The 18417-nt window shown below is 45.9% G+C and overlaps 2 protein-coding genes across 5 annotated transcripts; one reads left to right on the top strand and one right to left on the bottom strand.

Annotated features, from left to right (window-relative positions):
• The first annotated feature begins 975 nt into the window (after positions 1-975).
• caprin1a (cell cycle associated protein 1a) lies at positions 976-12487 on the top strand. 3 transcript variants are annotated; one of them, XR_014121493.1, is made up of 19 exons: positions 976-1116; positions 2118-2264; positions 2770-2832; positions 4369-4455; positions 4583-4830; positions 4918-5000; positions 5860-6033; positions 6119-6171; positions 6327-6410; positions 6515-6700; positions 6796-6886; positions 6962-7023; positions 7201-7305; positions 7412-7537; positions 7877-8030; positions 8790-8993; positions 9099-9205; positions 9585-10940; positions 11063-12487. XR_014121493.1 is itself a non-coding variant. In XM_035523910.2 (19 exons), exons 2-19 carry the CDS (start codon positions 2118-2120, stop codon positions 11119-11121), a joined length of 2094 nt encoding a protein of 697 aa, XP_035379803.1. In that variant the 5' UTR covers positions 976-1116; the 3' UTR covers positions 11122-12487. The 3 variants fall into 3 exon arrangements, 2 of the variants coding, with proteins under 2 accessions (XP_035379803.1, XP_081565104.1); XM_035523910.2 differs by having other exon boundaries at positions 9585-9645; XM_081708978.1 differs by lacking the exons at positions 7877-8030; positions 9585-10940; positions 11063-12487.
• Positions 12468-17505, bottom strand: nucb2a (nucleobindin 2a). Of its 2 annotated transcripts, none has more exons than XM_027007420.3 (13): positions 17360-17505; positions 16855-16980; positions 16648-16755; positions 16396-16528; positions 16052-16155; positions 14471-14656; positions 14309-14399; positions 14146-14204; positions 13977-14069; positions 13760-13849; positions 13475-13648; positions 13274-13334; positions 12468-13166 (listed from the first exon to the last, which is right to left on the bottom strand). In XM_027007420.3, the coding sequence occupies exons 2-13, from the start codon at positions 16978-16980 to the stop codon at positions 12970-12972; spliced, it is 1422 nt and encodes a 473-aa protein (XP_026863221.2). In that variant the 5' UTR covers positions 17360-17505; the 3' UTR covers positions 12468-12969. The 2 variants fall into 2 exon arrangements, with proteins under 2 accessions (XP_026863221.2, XP_026863222.2); XM_027007421.3 differs by having other exon boundaries at positions 13475-13645; positions 17360-17504.
• Positions 17506-18417: the final 912 nt, after the last annotated feature.

Genomic DNA, 18417 nt, shown 5'->3' with positions numbered 1-18417 from the left:
GTCTTTTTCATATATAAAAATAAGATATAAGATTTATATTGTACTTTCCAATAACCCAGACTCTTCCAAGGTTTAACAGAGAATGTCACAAAATAAACACAGCACAAAGCATAACAAATTATGCAAACCAGTGCAGATACAGGCCAAGAATACAGAAGTAAATAAACAGAACAGGCAGAATAATCTTAGGAGAGATACAGTAGGAAAATTAATGGAACAAACTAGGTTTGGGACAGATTGCATGCAAGAGGGGGAAAAAGATGAGTTTTTAGTTTAAATTTAAATGTAGAAAGAGATCTGGATAGTCTGATTGGGGGAGTTGGGGATTTCAGAGTCAGGAAGCAATTCCAGAAAACGCTGGAGACTAGCGATTAGAAGATGGGACAGGCAGGGGGTTAGTGATAAGGTTGGACAGGGATGTGACCGACTGAGACTGACGTTCGGTGGTCTATGCTAAAGCAATATGTCAAAAGCCTGTCAAGGTCTTCAACTATTTCAGCTACATAAAACAATGGAATTTAAGATAAATATTCAGAAATCGTGTGAAACAATGGCACTGACTATGAACAAAGGGCTGTGTTTCTTCTGGACCTTTGAATACCCCCATCTTTATTGTAGTGTCGTAGCATAGCTGTCATGCAAATAACTTAACCTGGCTATAGTTCTTAGAGCATATGGCCTGATATAAAGTGGCAGATATATGTAGTTTTCTTTTTATTTCCCAGTGAATGTCATTGCTTCTGTGCACCCGCAAAAATGATGAAATTTGTTTTAAAGTATTTTTAAAAATGTATTGGAAAAGAGGGCACGATAACTTCGTTGCTATTTTAAAAGTTCAGCTATATACGATTTCGTATTCATTGACGGAGCCATAAAAATATACAATGCCCTTTCTCGTGATATGACCACAGGCGCAGAGCGGTCACCCCACAGGTCCTGTCATGGACGCAGGCGCAGCGCGAGCAACCCCGCGGGTCCTTTCAGCCATATAAATTCTCAGATCGTAGTTTGCGAGTTTGTAGTTACCGGGAGGGTGCGGGGCTGGAGGGAGATTGGTTGCCGAACACGACAGTAAACACAGAGCTTTTGACATCTCTTTCAGTACCGAACGTGAAGGTAAGACAGTCCGAGCAGCGCGCTGATAAACGACGGGTACGTCGTGCGGCTGTGTTTGAAGTTCACGCAAGATAGCAGGATGTTAGCGTTAGCATCGCTGCTAGCTACGATGACTGACGAATTCTTCTGCCTCGCTTCTTAAAGTCATTACATTTATATTAAAAAAAATATTTCTGCACGCTGCGACTGTTGTCGCGTCCACGTTGTGTAGTTAGTAATATCCGACTTAAGGCAGATGGATTAGCTGTAAGTGTACCGAGCTCTGAGGCGTTAGCAGGTTAGCGGCTAATGCTAATGCTAGTTCCCCAGAAGAAAGGACCGGGTGGGGGTCGCTGCGCTCGTGTCCAGCTCCGAATAGGGACGGAAATCCAGCTGACTGCTGGTTCGAAAAAGAAAAAAAAACAGTTTTGGTGTCTCGGTATAAGAGCTAACCACATTTCTCCACATGTAACCACATTTAACCCGGAGAACTAATGCTGTGTAATGAGGGCAGTTCTGTTGGCGGATCCGGGACGGCCTCTCTCAGAGGTCTGGTCCTGTTGCGGAGTTGGGCTGTGTGTGTGGGGTTCGGTCCGTTTGGAGGACGGCGGGCTGTAAGAGGGGACTAGCTAGGTGGTCAACCTCAGAGTCTTGGGTTTGAGTTGGAATAACACTGTTTGTTCCACAACACACTGCTGTCTTCACTAAAAACCTCTAAAAGTTGTGCTCTGGTTTCTCTTGGGTCTGGCCTGTCCTTTTGTTTTCGTTCACCCCTTTTTCTAGGGAAAACTGTTTTGTAGCGGCCTTGGTTGTAAGTAAATAAATAAACAGAAATATTTCGACTGTTTAACTTTCCTATGTTGACACCGATCTAGCTCAGGTGAACGTTAGAAATGAAAGACCGTTATTAATTTAAGCGATGTCCTTACGTTGCGCACAAAATATCCCGTCCTTTAGTTGTCTAGGTCCGCTACAACTTTGAATGTGTGCTCCAGTTTTATTTTGTGTCTGTTTGTGTACAGATGCCATCTGCGAACGTTGGCGACTATGCTTTGCAGTCCTCCAGTCCAGAGCTGGGTTCTGCTCAGACGGCAGGAGCTCCATCTGAGGCCTTGAAGCAAGTTCTTAGCATCATTGAGAAGAAGGTCCGAAACATGGAAAAGAGAAAGGTAGTTTTCACGCTGTAGAACTCGAAACTGTTGGACAGGCTAGTCTGGTTTCCCAACTTTATCTTTATGTATGGCACATTTTTCATGACATGCATGCCCATTGGGTGACCACTTGATTTTGGTTCTCAAGACTTTGTAGATGTTGACTTTAGATCAAATCTTTCGGAATGAATCAGATCAGTTTTCTACGGTACCTACCACCTGTTCTTGCAGCACACTGTCTGGAAAATGCTGGACTAATTGACAGTTTGCTCCTCTGAACTCCACATTGGGGTTATTGGTGCATGTGCTTAGACTTGAAGTGTGGCTGTCTGCTCCTGAACTTGCAGTGGAATTTGTATCTGTGTTTATTTCTTTATTATAGGACACATGCCGGTAGCTAGTATTTCCTACACATTGTCCCACCCGCCCTCAACCATGTAAACTGTGCTGAGTAATCTGTTGTATTAACAGCACGCAGGCAATTCTTTTCCTGACGGTTAACCTAAGTGTTTCTTATTTTTAGAGCAAGCTGGAAGACTACAAGACAAGGAAGAGCAAAGGAGAACACCTAAATCAGGATCAGTTGGTGTGTACAAGAACATGGGCAGTTTTTAGCGCTGTTATGTAGATTTGTAGGTAATTAGCTATGCAGGCAGCTGCGTAGTCCATTTTAAGATTGAGACCCTGCAGTGTCCTGTTGAAAAGGGCCCTGGTAGTCCTTTTGGTTAGGAGCTGGTCTACTCCAGAAAGGATGGCACTGTTGCAGTGATTGTAAAAACGAGCACTTTAAATGGTCTAAAAGGTGATTGGGTGTCATTGTACTCTTCACAAGTAATCTAGACTGCGATTTTTAACTAAATACTGCAGACCTACTATGAGTCTAAGAGACTTATTTTATAGTCTACTGCTCTCGTCCAGCACTTTTGAATTTGAAATGAGGTTAAAGAACAGTGTTGGCTATAATTTAATATGATGTCTAGATTTCAGAGGAAGGTTGAGAAATTCCAATAACGTTGCTTGGTATGGCAGGTCTTCTGTATTCTTCTCTCTATGCTAGTTTGACACTTGCTTGCAGGCCAGGTTTTATTCATGGCCTGCCAGTTCACCAGTTCAAAGCATCGTAGTGAGAGGTCATAAGTTAGGTGGAGTTTTCAAAATGACATGCAACATTTAATGCGCGTGTCTTCATACTGTGAGGCTTTTGAGGAGCCTGAATTCCCATTTGGTCATGATTGTATGCTTAATTAATACATTGGTGTTTCATGGGTTGCTAAGACGGTTAAAAGCTTCCTAAAAGGTGTGGTGAAAAGTGTAAAGTGTACCGTTTTTCCCTTTTACCTTGGATGTAGTCAGCCATGACATGTTTTGGGTCCAAAATTAGCTTCTTTGTTTTTGAACTGGGGCTGTAGGGCTACCGTAGGCATCAAGAAACTTGATGGCCACATAAGAAATGATGCGCCTAAAATGGGGTTACATAATCTAAGGCTTGCTGATTGCATATTGACATTCTGTTTTATGTTCGGGGGGAGTTTTCGGAAGCCATTTCCTCTAGTTTTCAATGCACTAACTGGTTTTAAGCATCCCTTCCTTTATAGCTGCGTTGGTGTTGTAGGAAAAATTCTTGGCTGACATGCTGCATTTGGGGCAAGTGGAAAATTTTATTTATTTATTTTTTTAAAATATGCACTGATGCTTCTTTGGAGTTCCTGCTGAGACAGCTTTGGGGGAAACTTGGCATGCAAATGCCACATCTACAATCAACACTCGTTGGCTTTTCTTAGCTTTGGTGTGCAAGACTCGTACTTCAGCAATAGCTCTCAGGGGAAACCAACTCAGCAGTCAGTTGGTCACTTACGTTTGTGTCACACACAATTGTAAAATGTTCTGCAAGCCCTGCACGTCTCGCCCCTATATGGACCCATAAGCCTTCCAATCAGAGCCAACATTTCGCACTTTCACGGTCATCCTCATAGCTCTCGTTTCGTTTTAAATCCAGTGTTTGAATCAATTACAGACGGCACAATATATTTAGTGTTGGCTTATAGAAAGATCGGGTGTCTTATTGGCATATGTGGAGTCCATGCGATGTGTTTCTGTTCTGATCTTTGTTTCATGTCTGTAGGAGGCCTTGTCCAAAGCACAGGAGGTATCGCACAACCTTGAGTTTGCTCGAGAGCTGCTCAAGAACTTCACTTCTTTGAATCTCGAGGTCAGCACGCTGGTCTACAACACGAGGCCTTTCCCAGCCCCTCCTTTTTCTCCAGTTGTGCTTACTTTGCTTTGGTCTGTGTGGGAGGAGCGTTTATCTGGCTGACCCCGCCCCTCCCGTGTCACAGATCCAGAAGGCGGTGAAGAAGGCGGCGCGGCGGGAGCACCTGAGGCGAGAGGAGGAGGAGCGGCGGCGGCTGAAGGCTGTGCTGGAGTTGCAGTACGTGCTGGACCGGCTGGGCGAGGAGCGCGTGAGGCAGGAGCTCAGGCAGGTGGTGGGCAGCAGCGGCGACGGCCCTCTGCTCACCGAGGCTGAGCTCAGTGGCCTGGACGAGTTCTACAAGCTGGTCGGCCCCGAGCGAGACCCCAGTGTGAGGTACTGTCTACAAAAGCCCCCCCCCCCATCTTTCACATGATGTCAGTTTTGTTTTAGCGGAGATGCTCACACGTTGCACTGTTTTAGGTTAACTGATCAGTTTGAGGAGGCGTCTGCGCATTTGTGGGAACTCCTGGAAGGAAGAGAGAAAGCTGTGGCAGGAAGCACATGTGAGCTGCATCCCATATTGCACGCTGTAGCACAGGTGCTGTGGTAACTATGCCGCATCGGTCATTTGTGTTCCTTGTTATTGGATGCCGTCTGTCAGAAGGCCACTCCCCGAGTAGCAATGCTCAGCCTTCTTGATCCCCGAGCTTGGCTACCCGTGGGGCAGCTGTGTGCTCCTTCTGACCCCGCTGACCCAAGACAGCACTTGGGCACTGGGGCAAGTTAGGCTAGGCTGTGACTCGCCCCATAACCCTTTCTGCTGTAGTTGTGCTCCTCTTCCCTGGTCTTCTAGTGTCAGCTGCATTCAAAAATGAGTTGACATTTTTTTGCTGGACAAATTACTAATCTTTATGTCCAGAGGGCTGGATACTGATGACGCATTTTTTGTTTGTTTGTTTTTTTTTCTAAGTCTATGCATACGGGGAACTTTTTGAGACTGGCTTAAGTGTGGTTCTATAACACTGTGAAGGTTATCTATAATTGCTTTATACTGTTTTCTTATCTTTATTTAACTTGATAGAGGTACATATAATTAAAAAAACCCCAACTTTTTACATTGTTTTGGCACAGTGTTTTTCTATGTGCTTTTGCTGGTTTAGTCATTGGTGTGGAGCCGGGGAACGGGCTCTTGGGGCTTAGACGGAGCTGGCAGGCTGCCGTGAGTGGAGAAAGTGCTGTGACTGATCTTTGTGTGTGTGTGTGTGTGCGCATCAAGTGCCTTGCTGGAGGCCCTTTGCTTCATCAGCGTTGTGAAAGCAGGGGAAGCAGAAACTCTGGGCCACGCTGCTGTTGGTCATACTGACCACGCCGCTGTGTCTGCTCCTCCCACAAAGACGAGGCCAACTGATGCTGTTTTTGTAGACAAAGCCACGAAGGAGACCTTGGACAAGATCCTGCTGAGCGGGTACTTTGACCGGACACAGACGCACCAGAACGGGGTGTGCGAGGATGAGGAGGAGGAGGAGGAGGAGGAAGTAGAGCCTCAGGCCGCTCCTGCCAAGACTGTGGAGGTGGAAGTGCAGCCCGCAGAGCCAGGTACGACCGTCTGGTTTGCAGCTCACGCAGTGCTCCTCGCCCATGCTCCTCTGGGGTCCAGGCTCACGTCTGCGTCTCGTTGCAGTGGGGCCCGTCACTCAAGAGTTCACGGAGACCATCGAGGTGGAAGCCACAGAGGTGAGCTGCAGCTCAACCTACCTGTCCACGGCTGCTTTGCTGCCTTTGGTCCCCTACACACACACACACACACACACACACACACACACACACATGGTAAAATCTTGTTTCCAATGTCCACAATTTTTATTCATTTTTTTTTACGGGGGTCACAGTTTGTAAACCGGCAGTTCATTCCAGAGGCCGCCTACACTGGCACTGACAAAGACCAGAGTGGGCAGTGGGACGTCAGCGCAGAGGTGAGCCTTTAGCCTCGACAAGCTGGGTTTGTCCCTGATCGCTTTGCTTTCCTGCCAGTGATGGCAGTTCTCATCCCTGACTGTATGTGGGGTTGCGTGCGCAGGTTGTGAGCTCCCTCTCTCAGCAGCCAGTGCCTCCTCCGGCCGTGAGCCCAGCCCTCGTCAGCTCTGAGGCGCAAGCACTCAACCCCGTGCTGCCCCCGCCCTCCTCTGCTGCTGACCCGCTGGTCCGGAAGCAGGCCGTGCAGGACCTGATGGCTCAGATGCAGGGCACCTACAACTTCATGCAGGTCAGCAGCCGTGGTTGAGCTCTTCGTTTTGCCTGCTGGCCCCGTCCATCCGCTGCGTCTGCTTTGACTGTGCTGGCCTTGCTTGCGTGTTACAGGACTCGATGCTGGAGTTTGACGGACAGCCCCTGGATCCCGCCATCGTGTCTGCGCAGCCCATGAAGTCTGCACAGATGGTCTGCGCCCCAGGTAAACTAGCGTTTTCCTTCTGTACCCATAGCATGACTGACACTGTGTGTGATGCTCACCTGTGATATTTGTCAGCTCCCACAGAACCCAGACTCCCCCAGCACAGTGCAGTTCCTGTTCTTGCGGAACCCACGCAGGTACGTCGTAGCTGGGAGCTGCTCCTCGTCTAACAGGTGTGTGATGACACGGTGGCCAGTCGGCTGGACGAATTGCTTAGTGTTCGCAAAACACTGGACCGTGTTTGGGCTTGAGCCAGGCTCAAGCGTTGACGTCAGATGCTCCTGTGAAGACTCTCTCTCTCTTGCTCTCGCTAGGTTTCTATGGTGTCACCCTCTGACACATACTCCTCCACACCACCAATCTACCAGTCCCATGGCTCTGATGCCCGCCCGCCCACTGAACCCATGGACCCCCTCCAGGTAGCCTTGTCATGCTGTTGGTACTGCACTGAGGACTGTTTCTGTAGACCTGGATCTCCAGGCTGGGTGGGCGTATGCGTGTTTTGATCTGTTGCCCGTTCCCTAGGTGTCCATGGCCCTGTCGTCTGAGCCGGCGCCTGCCCCCTCTCAGCCTCAGGGCTTTCAGTCCGTTTCCAAACCCCTCCACAGTGGCATCAACGTTAACGCTGCACCGTTCCAGTCCATGCAAACGGTAGGGCTCAACCGGACTGCCTCCAGCTCCCACTATGCTGCGGTCATACCCATCTCTCCATGTCTGTGTTTTTATTTGGCTGAAGGGTGTGAACTTCTCGTGAGCTCTGGCATTGCACATCAATGTGGGACTGTTTGGTGCATGATTCTCTCTTGGTGATTTTGTCATACTTTCATAAGGGCTCTCCCCCCCCCCCCGGCCACTGCAGCACAAAGACGCAGTGGATATAACGCAAAGATCAACAGCTATAGCTCCAAACATCAGTGTCTATAATTACGCAGAGGTGACTGGTGTGGAACTGTTTGACTTATAAATGTCCTTCGTTCGTGCCTCATCTAGGTGTTCAATCTGAACGCCCCGGTTCCTCCTTCCAATGAGATGGACTCTCAGAAGCTGTCCAGCCAGTACCAGAGCAGTTACCCACAGGCCTTTAGCACTCAGCCCTCCCATCTGGTGGAGCAGCAGGAGTTGCAACAGGAAGCTCTGCAGTCCGGTACGCCGCAGCCTGAACCCAGGCCTCACCCGGACGGTTTCTTCACCAATACTGGAGTCTGCACCCAGTACTGATTTTTGGGCTAGTTTGGGGGAGGGGCTGGCTTGTTATAGCTAATTTGCTTTCACGCAGAGGAACTCCACCTGAACCATGGATTGGCTTGTGCAATTCCATATATCACTCTTCTGGTGCTCTAAAAACTCAAGCAGCACAGAACAGTGTTTTTAGATACATGGCGTTTCACTGTACAGGACCACACGCAAATAAATGGCTCCTCTCGTATGAGGGAGGCATGTGATGCACTCAGTACATTCACTCATGAGACAAAGGCGAGACGTGATCTTTAGTCACCTTGTGCTAATCCTACAAATCCCACTTCAGTCCTTTTCCTGAGAGACGAGACATGAAGAGCTGAGTAACGATAAATCTAAGTGGTCACTTGGTCCCAGGAGATGTCAGCATCCCTATTCGCAGCAGACCACTACAGAGTTCTCGAACTCCAGACTTTTGACTTCAGGAGGACCAAAGATTGGTCAAGTGTGAAAGCTGTTTGAGTCCAGGAGTGGTCCAGGGACCCAAATCCTCTGAGAGCAAATGGCCCTGAGTCTGGACAAAACCTCTAGTGTGAACCCTCCCCCCCCCCCTTTTTTTTTTTTTTTTTAAACTCTGCTACAAAGCCCAAAGTGCTGTGCTCAGCAGAACTGCTACAGGTGTCTGTGTGTGTGTGTGTGTGTGTGTGTGTGTGTGTGTGTGTGTCAGTTGTTGGAGCGTTCCATTCTCAAGACCAAGGCATTTCATCCTCTGGAGGCCACCAGTCCATGGCCCAGCCGCCCTCGGGCCAGGCGTCCGGCTTTGGCCGCCAAGCACAGTCCTTCTACAGCAGCCGGGCAGTGCCACGCGCCGGGCCCCGCGGCACCAGAGGCACCATGAACGGCTACCGCGGCCCGTCCAACGGCTTCAGAGGTGGGCGCCGCCCTGCCATCACCGTGCGCACAGTAACTGCATGAAGGGCAAATGACTCCGTGTATTACAGAGACGATTGGTAACATGGTTTTGTTTGGTTTGTAGGTGGATACGACGGCTATCGCCCACCCTTCCCCAACTCTCCGAACTCTGGGTATGGACAGACCCAGTTCAGCACTCCGCGAGACTACTCCAGCCCCACCTACCAGCGGGTAAGCACCCTACTCCTGTACGTGCGCTGCTGAAGTGGTTCCTTGGTCCATGTGCCTGGTCGTGTGAGTTTATCCCATCAGTGTCTAAACGCAGATGTTCCGCGTGATTGTTAAATGAAAAACGTAACCCTTGGATTAACAGACGCGTGTATCCAAAGGGACCAACAGTAGTGCTTGGGTTGGAAAAAATTCTTATACTGGTATACTGAACCAGAATCTGAGGACACCATTAAGGCCATATAAGGATTTTTGTTTGTGAAGGTGCTCAGTATCCTATAGGCACACGCACCTATATCATTCAAGTGTATAATGAAGAGATGAGTCTCTGCAGAAGCCATCAGACATGCCTGTCTGATTCATGTTTTCCCCTCCCAAACAGGAAGGATATCAGCAAAGCTTCAAGAGAGGAGGCTCCCAGGGGTCTAGGGGAAGCTCTCGAGGTAATGCTCAAGTAATGCGGCCCTAAACGCTTTGGGAACGTTGGTGTCTCTGGCCATGTTGAACATTCATTTACTGAGAATGTGTTAACCCCTGACCATGTTTTTACTCTTTATTTCTTTGACATCAGTGGTATTTTTATTTTCTTTTTCATTTTAAGGCTTATTTGGTAAAGTAAGCCTGCTTTGACAGATTAATATACGTAGACCTTTTACCGAGACACATACAGAGCTGGAACAGTCAATGTTGTGATTTTTCAGCAAGGTTGTGTTAAAAGCAAATAGATATTCCTGTAAACTTGAAAGATTTTCATTAATTTATTTTTTGTATAAAATAAAATGCAAAAAAATGACTGCCACTGTTGGTCCAATCTATGGGAGTGTTTTTGTTTTGTTTTTTATTATTTTTGCCCTGCTCTTTCTGCCCCTCGGTGTGTGCACACACACACACGCACCCCCACACCCATTTTGTTCATCAAAAATCCCCCTAGCCCTTCCTCTGTATGTTCATGTTGCTTCTTGAGAGAATGTTTCAATAAAGACGTGTTGCATTACCAGCTTGTCTGCTGCTATTTTTTTTTGCTTTTCTTGCTCCCAGATCTTGACACCTGCCTCGGTGTGGTGATCAGTTGTGCTGGCTTAAGAAAGGCTTTGATTGGCTGGCTAAGCTCTTCGCTTCCCTGCCTTTTTGCTGAGCCCTGCTTGCCCCGTCAGGTTAATCATGTGTTCAGTGTGAGGGCTTGAGGTGTCTAATGCTGCTGTTGCCCATGTCACAGATCCCATGTTCGTTCCTTGGGGGTGTAATCCTTTAGGGTTTTCCTACTAAATTGCTAAGATTGTACTCTTGTACCATCTAGCCTAAAAAGACACCACATCAAATGAATGTTAATCTCAAATTTCTGACAATTTACAAAAAAGTAACTTGTTTTTCTGGTCTCCTTTTGAAGTACACAATGATCTATTCCTGGGGGAGTTCTAACTTTAACAGCTAAACAGTGCTTGGATTGTGATGTGAATGTCGTTCTGCAGAAGTTCTGTAATCTCTGCTACCATACTGTGACGCTTATTTAATGAATTAGCAACAGAAGGAAGCAAATGTCATCTCTATTTTTGTAATGTTAAACCTGTTTTAATGACTTTTTTTTTTTTTTTTTTAAGGTTTGCCTTGTTTACATTTAATATGTTTATATAAATATGCTATAGTTTTTTTCTTTTCTTTTCTTTTTTTCCCCAATGACCGTTTTTCAGACTATAAAATCATCTTTACTAAGATGAGCTGTATTTAGTAGATTGCCAAGGTAAGTAGATCTCAAATCCTGTGCATGTCATTCTGATCTGTTTTAGCCAAGCATAACCAAGTGGCGAAATGGCAGTGTATGATCGTAATGAGATGACTCTGCTGTATTTGTGTGGGTTGCAGGACGTCCATACAGGCCGGGTAGAGGGATGGGTGTCGTGGCTGTTCAGCAGAGCAGCTAACCCCAGCCCAGGACCTTCAGGCTTGCTCACCAACTCTCACTTCACACTTCCCCTCTTCGCCTGTGGCAGCCTGAGCTCCACTCCAGCGGTCTTGGTCCACGTAGCCAGTAAGGACACAAATATTCGGGGTACATGATAGAAGCCATAGCACATCCAGCACTGTATGTTTTTAGTTCTTTTCTCGGTTACATGCTGTTGCATAGCCATAAATCTCTCCAGCAGGAGAGTTTGTGCCTTTGTGTTTGGGCTTGTTTACCTTGGACCAGAATAGACAAGGATTTATTCAAAAGTAGCCAAAGGAAATGTTTAAACAAATGTGAAGAATCAACTATGTACTGTATTGTAATTTTTTTTTGTTGCCATTTAGTTTATAGTTTATGCATCATGTTCAGTGTGACGGAATGAGTGATCCTTAAAATTACACTTTTTTTGAATAGCAGTGTAACTGTGGTTAATTGCACAATTACAATTTAGCTGCAGATAAACAGTTTAGAACTTACAAAATTTCCAAACAATTTCTCTGCAAACTCAGTCACGATGGTCCCAGTATTACCCATAAAGCATCCAATGTGCGGAGATAAAACTGTTACATAGTTTGTTTCTCTAAGTATCAAGAAAATGGGCCACTTTCACTAAAATAATTACCAGTGGAATGCCTCAATTTTAAAATTTACAGAAGCATGCAAAGTTCTGTGTAACCAAAACAGTTGTAACATGTAAACAAAAGGTACTGATGTTGTGCAAATACTTCAGTGATATAGTACACCTCACAATAACACTTACTTTAATGTTTTTAATATATTTCAAGGAATCTAATGTCCCCTTTACGTAGCAGATAAATTGAAACAGGAATTTACAGCAATATGAACTTTGGATTTCTTGGCACTCTGTTTACGGCTTGACACGGCTGTTGTGTATTAGCTGGATTTTTAAGCGCTCCATGTGTAATTTTGAGAAAAGACTGGTCTTGGATTACTCTGCCATCAGGGAAAATTGCACATTAAAATTCCAAAGTTCCACCTTAACCCAGGACTAGATTTTATCTACTGGACCTGTCATCGTGTGTTGTCAGGGGATTGGCCAATGAGGTTTGTTGTTGTGGGATTTTGTTTTTTACCATAAGAATTATGAATTGTCAATATCTGTATACTTTATTAATGCTTTTAACACTTTGACAGCCAAAACCTGCTTTATTGGTTTTGATGGCCAAATTTGTCATTATTTCCTTGATTAAAGTCCTGACTGACACTTCAACTGTATCTGCAAAAATAGCTCTTTAAATGTTAATTTACCATTATTCTACCGCAAAGGCAGGCAACTCTTCCAAAATGAGTGCAGTAATAAAGTTCTCACAAATTGCATTGTTTATTGAAATACCTGGTTCTCCCTGCAAGCCAGCACATTTAGCTTGCTGAAAAGCCACATGTTTGAATTCCAGGGCAGTCCTAGTTAACAGACCAGAAGAAACATCCTGAAATTTAGCAAAATACTACCACATTTACCTCTGAAACCACATTTTTTTGTGTGTGTTTTTACAGTGGCTTTTTGTATTCCTTGGAAACAAAGTGCAAAACATCACAATTTAAAAAGATGGGCAAAATTATGAACCACATGAGGGGGGAAAATAAAACAAAAAGAATTATTTAATTTATTCAGTAATCTCTGCATCTAACGTACAACACTGCGAGAGCAACAGCCTCTGAGAATCTGTAATACCATCAGGCGGAACTTGGATAGTGGTCCTCTCCCTTGTCCAGACACTGGAGAAGAGGTATGGACAGTTCAAGTTTGGTTTGGTGTGCTGGTGGTAGCTTTGTTCTCACAGCCAACACCCTCACACTGTGTTGTCTAAGGCACCTGTGGAGCACCTTGGTCTGGGATGGGGTCGCCAGCAGGCATGGGTTGCCGGTCATGTGACTGGTCTGAGAGGCCCTGGTTTAGACCCTGGGGGGGAAGGTCATTCTCAGCCAGGGGCACTGCGTATTGTTGGTTGGGGGGGTGAGCCTGGTCTGGCGCGAGCTCGAATGGAACAGCAGCTCCTTCCACTGCAGTAGAAACAGTAGTAATTCCGAAACAAATTTTAAATATTTATATTATTGAAGGCTCTGTACTGTGTGGAAGCACATGGCTCCAACTGCAAAGGGTGTCTCACCGTGGACTTGAGGTGGAGGTTGAGCATTCTGGATTTTTAAGCGCTCCATGTGTTCTACAGCCTGTTGGCAAGGAGAGAAAAACGAGACCTTTTACAGTTTCACACCGAGAAATACTCCCCACATCCCAGAGCTACAGCTTGTCGCCAGCACACGCCTGTCTAGTTGAGGTGTGCACACAGGAAGGAGATTTTGGTTTTGACCTGTTGGAGCTCCACTTTCTGCGCATTAAGTTGCTCCTGCTGTTTCTCCAGCTCCTCCCGCTGTTTCTGCAACTCGGTGGCCTTCTCGCTCAGGTCCTCCTCCTGCTTGGCTAGGTGCTCCTCAAACTCGCGCATCTCCTCCTCGGTGTACGCCTGGTTCTGCTCCAGCGTCTGCTGGCACACACCACCGGCGGATGGGAAACGTTACTCAAACGTCGTGTGCCTGCTGCTCCCTACATGTTCGCACAAAGACATTCTTTGCCCGGTCTTTCCAAAGACACTCACCTCCCAGCTGTCTGGTTCAAGAAACTCCTTTTTTTTTGTGGCAATCAAGAACTCATCTAAGGACACCAGCCTGTCTTTATTGGCATCGACCTGTTTCAGAGAGACATTTAAAAACAAACATTTGTGCTGAGTCAAGCGTTGCTAAGGGTGTCCGGTATTCATGCAGTTACGACGTACGTCCTGCCGAAGGGAGACTGATTTCCTGTTTTTCTGTTACCTCATTCATGACATGCTCTCTCATTCGCAGCCTCTCTTCCTCCATTTCCACCATGTCGTCCTCCTCGTTGGTTGGATCGTAGAGCTTCTCCAACTACCAACACAATTCCAACGCCTATTACAACCACAACAGTCAGGCCATCTTTGTGTCTAATGTGTTATTAATGTACCTCCTTAGTAAACAGAGCCTCCAGCTCCTGCTCATCAAAGAAACCATCTCCGTTTGTATCTGCAACGCACAACAGACAAGCGACACGTTTGAGTTATAATTATTGTTCGTTTCAGGCTAAGCTGAGCTTGCAGGCATCTTGGCAGGCTCCGTGAGTGACTTACCATGTAGGCTGAAGAAAGTTTTGGGGTCGAAGTCTTCTGGGTCGAGACCGTCTGCCTCCTCCCAGACTTCTTTCAGCTGGTCCTGACTACCCTACAGAAGCAGAGTGCTTAGCATTCCTGGGAATCTCCCCCTCTCAAGGCAGGAGCCATGCTCAAACCTACCGGATGGTTGACTTTTGGGTGATCTGCATGCTTCTTCCTCATCTCCTCGTAGTGCTCCTCTTCCTTTTTCCTGCCGTCCTCGTCGAGCGTCTTCAGGTGCTCCCGCCGCTCGTGTTCCTTCATCATCTCGTACCTCTTAAACTCCTCGTGCCGCTCCTTGTCAAAGTTCTCCAGATCACTTGTAGCCTGGACAAAGTGCAAATCACACCACAGGTGGAACTGTTGCTGGGTTGCCAAGTCCCCCCCCCAATTTAGTGGCAGATGTCAGGTGAGTACAGGCATCCATATAACACTAAGTTTAATTTCTACAGACAATCGAACAGAGACTAAACTTTAGGGTGATGATCCATTTTAACAGTAGACTAATTATACTGTTGTTATGCAGCATTTAATGTAAGGTTGTAGGTACTATTTATAGACGGGGCCAAATACAAATTGAACTTCATTAATTAATCATTATTTGTTAAAAACAAAATGGAGAAAATACAACATACTATGCTGTATATATGTCATATACGGCATGCTCATTTTCTGAAAAGCTAGCTTGTTAACTAACTTAAGTAGCCATTGGTTTTTATTAGTCTCACTATTAGCAAAGCAGTATTTTTGCAATACTATAAGACAGGCTGTTTGTTGGGTATCTATGCAGACATTGCTATACATGTTCATGCGTGCCCACGAGCGGACACGCAGGGCGAACAGGTCAGCTGCTCTCGGCGCAGCAGGTGAGGTGGAACTGTGCCTTCCCTCTCGTCACATTTGTACCAGTGATATAAATAATTGATCCCCGCATGTGCCTCTGGGTGGAAGAGCAAGTACCAACTGGGGCTGAGACGATAGACGACGCCATCGGCCATCAGCGATGGCAGACAGACCTCACAATGTTGAGACGTGTGGTGCGATACCCTGCCCTCCTTATTTAGACTCACTTTCTTGCTAAAGAGTGCTAGGAGAGAGGTCAATATCCCCTATCCTCCATCTCAGATCAGTTCTGGGCAAAAGGTTAGAAGTCGCCCCACTCCTGCTTGCCGTTCAGATATCATCTGGTTTATCCTGGGATGCCCACATGAACTATGGGTCCATTATCTCAGTGATGCCAAAAGAGCTGGTCTTCTGTGTGATGTTTTAAAATAGATATACCTGATCTTCATTCATCCAATCCTTGAGTATGTCAGCCTAGTTCAGGGTGAGCTGACAAAAAAAAACAAACCTCACGCTGAGCTGGAGAGGGTAAAAAACACTGCTGGATTGTCTGCGTCCCAACATCTCTTCTGCTACAGAGTAAAAGATGTGACGAGGCTACCCTGCACACACTCACTAACAAACCCGTGATAGTGAGCGTGTCATCATACAGAGAAGATGAACTAACACCCTCATTGATGGTGCATCTCCTCTATATGATGACGGAAATCTTTTTATTTTGTACTATGTAGGGTATAGCTCCAGTACTGAAATGAATTCAAGGCAGTGGAGATAAATGCTTTTTTTTTTTCCCGCGACCATATATTTAAAATTCAACGTCATCATCATTGTTCCCGATGTCATCGTCCATCACATCACTCAGCTCTAGTACCAACATACCGATTTAATGAGTCGGTCCAGATCCTCCACCTCAAAAGTGTGTGGGTTCATGTGGTTCAGATACTCGAACTGCTTCAGCAATGCTTGGTGGTCTACAGTCTGGCCTGAGGAAGAGTAGATACAGAACCCCGTCCATTAAAAGGGCTTTTATTTGAACCACTAACACAAGCCATCTATTAAACTGCCTCGTTCATGCAGAAAATACTGATGTTGCAAAGCTAGGAAGTAATCATTTTTTAAGTGTAATGGTAATAATCAGAGAAAAAAACCCATTCAAATACATCCATTACAGCACTAATAAAAACAGGACTGTGTATGTGATTTAATCCAATTAATTTTCTTACCGTTCCCTCCGTCAATGTCTTGTTTGGCTTTGATCAGCGTCCTCAGCCGACTAACTTCTTGCCTTTTTAATTCATCCAGCTTTGTTCTTACATGGTGGCTGACAAAATCTAGTTCTTTGGCCAGCTTCCCTTGCTGCAGTCAGTTAATAACCAGACAGATCATCAGTGTAATTTGTCAAATCACAAAGCTAATTAAGCAATCAAATTATGTGGCAGAGCAGGTCTGCATCAATCACAACATCGTTCTTGTACCTTTATGTCCTCCATGTCTGTATTGTGCAGCTTTTCTCTGAAATGCTGGTCTTTCTCGAGGAAGTCAATAACTTCCCTGAGATAGCGGTCATAATGCAGTCCGGTATCCTTCAAAACGTTGAAGAAGACTGATGTATAAAACCCATGCTCGTGGTTTTTAGTGAATGTGACCTGTTAATGTGTGTTTGTGGTTATTTACTCACTCACCACGCTCGGGGTTGCCTGCGTGGTGTCTTCTGGCAGTTTGACTTTAGTTTTGTCTACACTGATCGGCACTGCCTCCGAGCCGAGCAGCACCAGACAGCTGAGGAGGAACCTCTTCGTCCATGACATCTGGAGCACGAATGAACAAACACAAACTGCTCACAAAACGTTCAACACATCATCTCGATTACCCTACGCGTTCTTCCCGACGCTGTCGGTACCGGTCGGCGCTGGTCATGAAGGTGCCACCCTATACGGCGACGTGTCACTTTGGACGGTAAGACTGCGGCTGGGTCTGAGTTTTGCTGAAGCTGTCGTTTGACAGGTTATTGCTCAACTGACCGACACGCATAACGTTACTGTTAGATAACTAATGTCCACCCCAGATTATACACCTATCACTTTACAGAGGGGGGGGGGGGGGGTCGCCGAAATACGGCCCGCTTCTTGAGGCTGTGCCTCCTAAACAAGAAACAGTCATCACCCAAACAAGCCGTTTTATACTTACTTTGGCTTCTTCTTTACCGACAAGTTATCTTGAATATTTTCTGCTTCCTCGCAGTGGGTCTTTCATTACCAGCTTCCTCGAGTCACAGATGAACTACATTGACCGAGTCCGACCAGCCGGCGACGAGGCGCCGCTGCAACACGGCGGGGTTTTCTCACAGCGACACCTAGCGGTCGTTCGTAGGAACGTGAACACGGGGTGGAAGACGACGGCTGGCACGACGGAATAACATCCAGAAAAGCAGGAAGACCAGGATTTTGTTGTTGTTGTTTTAAAACGTTGCCAAATTACGTATAGGATTATCAGCATTTCACAAACAAGCTTTGGTCGGATGACTTATTTTATAAATCTATTTTTGCCTCAGTTTTTTTTCCACTTCGTAACACCGAGCTCATTAGTCTAGCTGTATAACCTATAAGAGTAAATGTCATTACAATCACTCACCTATTACTTGACACAGGTAATCATATTCTGAAAATTTTACTCAACTTGAGCCAATCTCCCTTTCGTTTTTAATAGGTTTTATTCTGCATAAAGCCTACTGTTTCTCCTTGTGATGCTATCTCTCCTCATCTCCTGAAAGAGATGTTGGACATAACAGCTCCTAGTTTAATGTCCACAATAAACAATTGCCTAACCTCTGGCTCTGTTCCCGGCACATTTTAAACCTGCTGTTGTGCAGCTGCTTCTCAAAAAGCATGATCTCAGTACTTGCACACCTCACAAGTATAGAACAATTTTCAGAAGTACCCTTCCTCTCAAAATATGTTCTGTTTTGTTTCAGAAAATGAGCATGATGTGCATTAAATACATGTACAACATAATATGTAAGTAAGTGGTTTTTTCGCAATTATGGGCTCACCTGACTAAACAAGTTATTCAGTCTACTTGCCACTGACTCGAGAGTGTGAACTTCTGCCTCTTGAACTTCAGTGCTGTATTCAACTGTTGATCATGACATTCTCATTAGTCATCTTGAGCATACGGTGCTTCTTGAAAATGCTGAACTGGTTTAAGTCCAATCTTTGCTCGTAAATGTTATATAACAATGTTGGAAC

Source organism: Electrophorus electricus, chromosome 3 (assembly GCF_041902795.1).
Source record: "Electrophorus electricus isolate QZ-2024a chromosome 3, ASM4190279v1, whole genome shotgun sequence".
In the NCBI taxonomy this organism is placed as follows: Eukaryota; Metazoa; Chordata; class Actinopteri; order Gymnotiformes; family Gymnotidae; genus Electrophorus; species Electrophorus electricus.
The sequence above is the reverse complement of the archived record's forward strand: the minus strand, read 5'-3'. Positions and strand labels throughout refer to the sequence as shown.